This window comes from Elaeis guineensis, chromosome 1 (assembly GCF_000442705.2).
Source record: "Elaeis guineensis isolate ETL-2024a chromosome 1, EG11, whole genome shotgun sequence".
Lineage (NCBI taxonomy): Eukaryota > Viridiplantae > Streptophyta > Magnoliopsida > Arecales > Arecaceae > Elaeis > Elaeis guineensis.
Genome location: NC_025993.2, coordinates 115642709 through 115652058, shown reverse-complemented (window position 1 = coordinate 115652058; position 9350 = coordinate 115642709). Strand labels below are relative to the sequence as shown.

General features: G+C 39.9%; 1 protein-coding gene across 1 annotated transcript; it reads left to right on the top strand.

Annotated features, from left to right (window-relative positions):
- The first annotated feature begins 227 nt into the window (after positions 1 to 227).
- LOC105038739 (protein RETICULATA-RELATED 6, chloroplastic) lies at positions 228 to 9302 on the top strand. Its single transcript, XM_010914611.3, has 8 exons — positions 228 to 760; positions 2261 to 2425; positions 2512 to 2604; positions 2681 to 2796; positions 6462 to 6560; positions 6640 to 6948; positions 7050 to 7214; positions 8548 to 9302. Exons 1-8 carry the CDS (start codon positions 332 to 334, stop codon positions 8822 to 8824), a joined length of 1653 nt encoding a protein of 550 aa, XP_010912913.1. The 5' UTR covers positions 228 to 331; the 3' UTR covers positions 8825 to 9302.
- Positions 9303 to 9350: the final 48 nt, after the last annotated feature.

The following is a 9350-nucleotide window of genomic DNA, read 5'->3' as shown; positions in this document are numbered from 1 at the left end:
TAAACATAGGAGAAGGCAAAGGAAAAAGAAAAGAAAAGAAGAAAAAAAAAAAAAAAAAGCAGATGGCTAAAAGCAACGACCGACGGAAGCTGCTCTGCTGCTACGCTGCAACTCCCTTCTCGTAACCTGTACATGCCACGCGACATATATTGGTCATAATAGATGGGTCCTGCAACGAACTCCTCAAATAATCCATTAGGGGGCGTTTCGACGAGCGCATTGCAAAAGAGAGTAGCACAGAAGGCAGGCCGATCCCCCGCCCGGATAGGACGAGGGCGAGAAGACTGGCCGCAAGATACAAGAGAGAGAGAGAGGGGGAGGGTGAGAGGAGATGGGTTCCCACGCCGTCTTCCAAGCTGCGACCCCGCAGCCTCTCATGGCTCTCCACCGCCCCTCTCGCCTTCACCCCAAGAACCTCTCTCCGCTTCCAAACCCTAATCTCCACCCCCACCCTCGCCCCTTCCTCCCGCCGGTTCCCCTAGCCGGCCGGAGGAAGCCCTGCCTCGTCGTCAGGGCGGCGGCAGCCTCCGCCCCCGGGGCAATGCCGGGGGCCGTTGAACCCGACCACAGGGGCGCCCTTGAGCGCTGCTTCGCCGCCTCACCGGATTCCGAGCCGCCCTCCTGCTCCTCGTCGTCGTCTTCGTTGTTGTCTGCGGCGATGGAGCCGGTGATGAAGGGGGAGTATGGGGCGTTTGGGGCGGTGACGTTGGAGAAGTCAAAGCTCGATCTCTCCCAGAAGAGTACGAAGTCGAGCCCTGAGGTAGGAGGGGAAGGGTTTTGCGGTTCTAATTTGATTTAACTTGTGTTTTTTCCATTATAACTTTTGATTCATTGCTAAGTGATGGGTATAGAATTGAAATTTTTTTTTTGTATGATGCTCTTGAAACCCTGGAAAGTTAAGATCTTGTATGCCTATTGATTAGCTAATGAAGCATTAATTAGCTTGATCAGCCGTTTTATGCCTATTTACTTCAATTTTTTGAGCGGGGTTTTGGAGATTTATCGTTTCTTACGGGATTGTAAGAAGGTAAAAGTATAATTATGAGCCCGAGAGCTCTGGATAGTACGCTTTGTCCATTTAATGATCAAGAAATTCTCACTAGGGGATCAGAAACGGCATCAGGAAGGGTTCTCAACTTGTTTGTGGTTTTATTTCATCGTGCGGTTATTTGAAGTGTCTAATCCTTGTGATCACTAGAAAAGGAAGCTGGGATGTGGAATATAAAATAAGTCGATGCAAGTATAGCTGTTTTTGTTTTGTTTTATTTTATTTTGGAAGGATCGATTCCAAGATTAGGCATTGGAAGTATATCTGCTATCAAGGCTCTTCTGCCTGTCCGGTGTTTTTGTTGCCTGCTGCTTATTAAATCAAGGGTCTGACACTTGGTGGAGGAAGGATATCTGCTAGGGAAATTTTATTTTATTTTATCCTTGGCTCTAGGTTGGGACTGAGGAGTTATTTGTAGAGGGCGAGGTTACCCACTAAATGGGGGATACTTGTATGCTGTAGAAGTGGAGGTGAATTTGGTTTCATGTCTGGCTTGGTTTCGTGACCTATTAATTTGTATTAAAGTCGAGGCACCTCCATTGGCATGCATTCTAACTACTTGTCTTGGAGGATATTTATGGAAAGCTCATCAGGCAGTGTCTATATTCGGATGGGTCTGTTTGTGCACAGTAGGTGGGGGGTGGGGGGGGGCGCGCTCCCTTCTTCTACAATATTATTAGTTTTCATGCACTGTGTAGGGGAAATTATTCTGTTTCCACTAAACTGAGAGTGCAGGGAGCAGTTGGTTACTTGCAGTCATTTATGACGTAATACAGAAGGTCTGTAGGTCAAGTGCACCGCGATGTATGTGACAGGGCCAAAAAAGGTAGACAAGAGTTGGATATTTGGCTATAGCTTGTTTTGCTTTTGTATGTGTTCTCAGAGTCTTGGCATTTGCCAAGGACTTATTTGGTTATTTTTAAGGTTTGTCCATTTAATTGGCCTTTCACTGTTGGATTTCAAATATATTATTCTATGCATCTTTCCTTTTCTCTTACATCAGCTGGGCCTCTATCACTTAAATATAGAGGCATAACTTCCTTCGTCACTTCCTTTTGTATTTGGTCAGTTTTTGTACCACTTCTAATGAGTGGAATAGGGAGTTCCTCCTCCCTATGTGCTGAACTTTAACAGTTTTCCCCAATAATATCTCATGACTCTGAATGTTCTGACAAATATTTTTGTGTATTTTTTTTTCCCAAATTGGTGCAGACAGCAGTTGGTGGAGGTGGTGGTGATATCGGAAAGAAAAATTTCCATGGTGGGGGTGATGGTGGCGATGATGGTGGTGATGATGATGATTACTTTGATGACTTTGATGAAGATGATGAGGGAGATGAAGGTGGATTATTTAGAAGGCGCCTTGTCCTTCAAGAGGTTGGTGGAATTATTCTATGTTCAGAAAAAAGAAAAGCAAAGATAGAAACATCTATGTGCAGTAATGATTTCTATACTTTTGGCAGCTCTTTGATAGGAAATTTGTGGATGCGGTGCTTCAAGAGTGGTACAAGACCATGATAAATTTGCCTGCTGGGCTTCGCCAAGCTTATGAAATGGTATCCTTATTCTTTATTTTGCTAAGTTAGAACAGTATCTTTCCAGGCTACTCACCAAATATTACCTGGAGTATAGGGTTTGGTGAGCTCTGCACAAATGGTACGCTTCTTGTCAATTAATGCAAGGCCAACAACATCTAGGTTCATTTCTCGTGCTCTTCCACAATCCCTATCTAGGGCTTTCATTGGAAGGTAAAGTAGTAGGAAGCTTGCAGTTCTTTTAGAAAGATATTTAAATGTAGCTATCAAAGAAGAATTGATTTTTTCACATATTCCGGGCTTGTAGACTTGCAGTTGATTTTCATACATTTGTAAACGGCCCTATCTTTTTTTTCTCTGTGCGCCCCAGCACATATGAGTATGACTAGTGTGTCCTAGAGCTTGAGACCATGACTTAATTTATTTGTTTTCTGACCTGTTGGTTGATTTGTTTAATGGTGGACAGGTCTTTGAATATATAGTGCGGATATATAAGCATTGGTGATGCTTATTTATTTCTGCATGCTTGATTATCTGCAGGCTTTTGATCATCTTTAGGAAGAAAAATAGAACATCTAGCTTATTGCTTATGATTAAGATGGGAAGTTTTGCAATTAGTACTAGTGGTTTGAGGATAAAGTATGAAAAAGAAAAAGGAAAAATAAGAGTGTTAGTGTTGAAGTGTAATTAAAGTAATAAAACCTTATTTATTATGATTTTAAAAGCTAAACAAACTAGTCTATATTTGGAGATTGAAAGAAAGAATTCTTAATTCTTAAAGCATGTATTACCTGTTCTTTTGGAGTATTTATCAACACATGTCTAGTTTCTCTTTGTATATGCTCCTTCTGGTAGGATTGCTTATTGCATGCTTGAACAAGAAAGTAGGCCTTCATTTGCAGAGAGTAACAATATAATGCATTGAGCTTGATTCTTGGTCTTTACAACTGTGATGGGTAGGTTTGGTAGATGGAACTTCTGGTGAAAATTGTATGAACAAAGTGCTGTGTTTTTTCCATAAAGCATAAAAGTCACTTGGTTTTGTGTAAATAGGTTAAACATAAATCTCCAGTAATAGACCACTTTTTCAACTGTGATCTAAATGACACTCTCTCTTGGGGTTATCATGTATGGTGTTGATTTTGATGGGTGGATAGCTATCCCTGGTGCTGCTTCATGAGAACTCTCATCTTTTGAATGATATGTCTCATTCGATTTCAGTAGATTAGGTTCCTACTTTGAGTTTTGGAATTTGATAGAACACCATCGGAACATTGACATGTTGTTCTGCATGTTTTCCCCTTTCAAATATTCATTGTTCCGCATGTTTTCCCCTTTCAAATATTAGTTTATTTATGCATGGGGCAACATTTCCTTAATCATGATCATGGTGGATTGCTGTAGAATGATATAAGCATGGTTTCCTCTGCTTGGTGGACGAGGAAAATGTATGATCACATCAAGGAAAGGTTAAGAGTTGCAAGAATGGTGTCATAAATATTTATAGGCTGTAAGAACTTCTTAAAACAGCTGATGCTTTGCAGATTTCTAATTAAATAGATGGGATGGGAATACTAAAAGGGGGGCATAAACACCTGCCATCACTCTCGGGTAGGCTCATGAAGATAGGCAATCTACACTGTAGAAGAAAGAGAAAAAAACTAAACAAGGTTGTCATATTATCAATAGGATTTAGATTTTAGATAAACAACAATATAACTGGAAGGGAAAAAGGGTACTTCACAACTATAGGCCATTTACCATCAAAGAAAAAGATCACTTGATGCTCAAGAAACTGATTGAACTACATTTTTCTTGCACAGAAACATCCATTCTAGAAAGATTAGAAATGAAGCACATCATAAGAGCAAGAATCATGTTAGTAGGGACCATCCAATCACCTTGTGCTCAAAAAATCACTTGTTATGCTTTTCCAATCATGGATGCCAACTTGTACCAATCTCATTCCCCCTTCCATTCTTTCATTAGTTTCTTGATGTTGGGAGGTGGGCAAGTTGGTTTGTAGCATGGATGGCCTCCTGGTACGACAAATTGAGATGATGTTTATAAAGTCAATGTGGAACTAATGCTTAATCCCTGTTAAAGTGGTAATACTCTTACACTTTTAGCAATGAATTACTTAATTGCAAGGTATACTATACCATATCGAACCGAGCTGCACAGGGCAGACTGTACCATATCGGTTTGGTACCAGCATGCGGTACGAGGGGCATGCTGACATGGTTGCCGAACCAAGCCCATATCAACACAGTAACAGGGTGACATCGGTATGGAGCTCAGTGCTGAGACGGCATACCTTGTTTAACTGTATATCATAGCAAAATGTGCAACAGATGCTGAACCCTATGCATTTTACTATGATTGTTGTGTATTTAAACAATTCAATATCATTCTCTTGGTTCCAATGCATTGTTAGGGTGTAAGACTATGCCATATTACCTTAAATAATACACTGTACAGTAGTTACTATGCATATACATCTTTGTTTTTTGTTGTATGATACTATTCTTTGATTCTAATCCCCTTCTTTTTTGCATAAAACAAGAGTCCAAGCCCAACTCATATCCCAGTGGGCCTGTAACATCTGATCCTAACTTTTCTACAATCTCTTTCCATCCCCTTCCCTTCTCTTCTCTACGCCTGACATTGCCCATCCCCTACTAGTTGTTGTTGTAGTCCTTTGTCGTTGCCTTCTATCACCATCATAGTATGCTGTTCACTACCGTAGCCTTCACTGTTGCCTTCAACCACCACTGTCGTCTGATGTCCGTTACCTTTGTAGTTTATTCCCATTTTTTATCACCATGTTCTTCACCATTGAAGAGATGGAAGGATGACATGATGAGCAGGGAGGTGTAGAAGAGATGACTTGATGGGTGGTGGGAGATGATTAGTGGTGGAGAAGACACGATGAGTGGCGAGTGGCTTCAATGCTATGGAGGAGCAAACTTAGTGGGTTGTGGCAACAAGCCAAGTGGATGTGGTTAGCCATTATGAGTGGAGGAATGATTGATGGTAGCATTAAGGGCTGGATTTGATGGGATCAAGCCATGATTTGGGTTAGGGTTTAATGTGGTAACTCATGATTTTTTTCATTATTTTCTTTTCAAGTTTGGTGAAAGTGAATAAACATATTCTTATTTAGAGTAGCTTTTTGGCCTTGCGCTAAATATGGGCTGGGCTTGGGCCTCAAGAAAATTTTAAAGTTGGGGTATGTGCGAAGCCGTGCTTGCTTTTATTTATTTAGGTCGGCCTTGAACTTGTGATTGGCTGGCCCAAGCCTGACCCATTAGCAGCCCTAAATATGGTACATAAAAATTGGAAAGGATTTTGAGGCCATTTGTATATGGCTGGACTCTTTAAGTTTTTTGCATTATAGAGATTGATGCATGTTGTGTGTATTTTGTGTAGATGCAGTATAGCAGTTTGAATAGTAGGCAATGCATCTGTTCATGATTCCTGGTTTGCTTGAGCATGAAGGCATGATGGTGCCAAAGGAGTTCTGGTCCAAATGATCTGGTCCTATAACATTTGAGATTGAGACATGTTAATAATGTAGAATAAATTAGGTTTATTTTTAAGCACTTGTTGCACACTATTCATCAAATATGAAATATGTTCAGCACTGCTAATACCTCTGCTTCTTCTATTTTTTTAAAATTTTGAAACCTGATTTTCATGTTTTATCTTGCTAGCATCTAAAGAAAACCTTATTTTTTGTTTGCCTACTGAATTGGTTAGAATGATTCTGCAATTCATCTAGTATAACTTTATGTCAGTTGATGAGGCTCATTGGTTCCTTCTTTTCCTCTTCTATCTGAGTTTAACCTACTTCAAATTGTTACCTTGATATGCAGGATGCTTGCAGATCCCTCTTTCTTATATAAACTAATCCTCGAACAGGCAGCTACTATTGGTTGTGCTGTTTGGTGGGAGCTGAAGAATCGCAAAGAAAGGTGTTTATTTCATCACAATGTAGATGAAAATATTTATGTTATGTTGTCTTACCATGTTCTTTGGATTTGATTTGTGCAGGATTAAACAAGAATGGGATTTAGCACTCGTAAATGTTCTGACAGTATCAGCTTGCAATGCATTTATTGTCTGGTCACTTGCACCATGTCGTTCCTATGGGAATACGTTCCGTTTTGACCTGCAAAATACTATTCAGAAACTTCCAAATAATATATTTGAGAAGAGCTATCCTCTGAGAGAATTTGACTTACAGAAAAGAATTCAATCTTTCTTTCTTTGGAAGGCTTCAGAGTTATGTCTAGTTGGTGTAACTGCCGGATCAGTTCAAGGATTTTTATCAAAAGCTCTCTCTGCCAAAAAGGAGGGGAGGTCAGTTTACCCCACTTTTGCCTCATTTTATATTATTCTTGTGCAAGTTGCTCCAAGTCTCTCCTTCAGCGAATGCTTCAACTGATTACATTGTGTGGTAGGTTGTCGATGACCATACCATCTGTCAGTACCAATGCTCTTGGTTATGGGGCTTTCTTGGGATTTTATGCAAACCTACGATATCAGCTGTTATGTGGATTTGATCGAGCTATGTTTGACCGCTTTGATGTTCTGGGAGTGGCGATCTTTTTCAGCACAGCACTGAGGCAGGTTCCCATCCTGTTGGTTTAACTTCTGTATAGTGTTAACGATTTCTTTTGGTTTAACTTCTCTATGATTTCCTGTCCTGTCGTTTTCTTTTGTTTTCTGTTGCTTTGATGTTTTCCTTTTATTGAGCTAATGCATTAAGGGTGGTCTTTCATAATTACAGTGAGACCTTGCATCACCTTCTTTTCTTCTTTGGTCTTGGTTCGTTACTGTTGCAATGATTGATAGGTTGAGGATTGTCCTTGTATATTTCCCAAGAGACCTTTTAGTTGAAAACCAGTACTCAATTCCCTGCTTCTAAGCGAGAAATCTATTAATGTCTCTTTGAGATCAGCCTAATAAGCCAAAATATTTTGTTCTTGTCAAACTTTTGAATCATGCTGCTCAAAGATAAGTCTGCATAACTTTGGCTCTGAAGATGCATAGATATCATTTTATCATAATCAATGCCAAGATGCTGTCCTCTGTTTTCCATCTTGGAAAGACAACATCACCATAGGCTTGCCTTTCTGCATGCTGGGGAAGTAGAGTGTCTCCTTGACGTGAGGCACGTAACATGTTTAAAAGAGGTGAAGGTCTTGTGAAAGGTGTCTATATGTTCTGCAAGTGTATGCCAACTTTTTGAGTCAAACTTTTTCCATCTCTGCTAAATAGGTTGGCTTTTACCTCTGAAATTTCCACTGATGTGTCAAATTCCCTCCTAGTCTGTCATATCCATGTCCTTGTCTTACCTATTTTGATCACATTGTTTTATTTTAATTATCCGAAACATGCATACAATAGGTAATTCAAACACCGCTTTATGCTCAAATAATTTGACTTGATGTATGCTTCATGAAACTTCAGGTCTTGCCCATTTGAAGAGTCGCTATTGCATTGTTTAAAGGTGAATATTATATGGTACAAGAGTTGTCATATGTGGTTACATAATACATGAACATTTATTTGTCATATTCATCAAATAAATTTCCATTCTGCTTTTGCAAATTGCCTGATATGTCTCAGAAAGTGAAAACAACACCTTTATTTTCATGTTTGGTTTGTGATCTAAAAGCTTTGGATTTCGTAGTCAGAAGAATATTGTTGCCAAATTAGCTGAAATCGGTTGCACAATATAAGCCTGTCCAGGTCTGAAGCAAATGCAGGAAATAAGCAATTTTGGTAGAAAGTTGCATGTTTTTCATTTTTGGAAAAAAGTACTGTGGCATGCAGTATTTGCCCCTGCTTTTTGCATAAATTTTGCTGTTTGATCTTGTTTTTTCCTGTGAAATTAGTTTCTAGTTGGTAGCTGAATTGAATAATATGTTGTTCATTGCTTCACATTTGGTGCAGAATATTGAATGTTCAGATTGGGGAGACATCCAGACTTGCTTGGCTTGGGGTGCAAGCTGATCCACTGCTGCAGTCAGACAATCTGTTGAAAGCATACAACAGACCCTCAGAGGTTACTGACAATCCATCTTCAAGGTGGTTCATATCAAAGAATGCCATCATCTCTGGCCTCGGATTTCTTGGTATCAAGCAGGGCAGCGGCGAACAAGAGGCAACGCCTTCAAAGCCACGCCGGAAAAGAGTTGTTAGAAAAAAAGTAAGCACAAGTTCAGCATAGTCGTCATTCCCATCACTTCAGGGGCAATTTTGTATGAGGTAAATTCAGGATGCGGATTACTGCCATGCAAGTGAACAGAATATACCTTTCAGCAACTTTGGTGTTGTTATCAAGAGATACAATCTTGGAGCTGCACGGTGTTTGCTTAGATAGTTGTTTGATGGAGGGTTTTAAACATCAAGATTTCTTTAATTTTGAGCATTTAGATATTCTAGTCGCTTGTATTTTCTCATTTGTTAGAGAAATAGATTGATATTTTATTGATACGGTCTTACTGGCAGAGTTAAGGGAAGCGTGACTTCTTTGGAGTCACTAGTTTTGGGACTTCCTAGAACGTGCTGCCTTGATTTTGATTAGAACCCTTCACAGGTCATGTTAAGCTGGAGGCTACTTGGTTACCTACAAGACACAAATTGGAGACTGGAATGATGTTATTCGTTGGCTTTCAATGGGAATAAAATTCTGTTCGTCATGTTATGCAATGTTGATTTCCAGTTAATGGTTTGGCCAAGAGAGTGATAGTGTA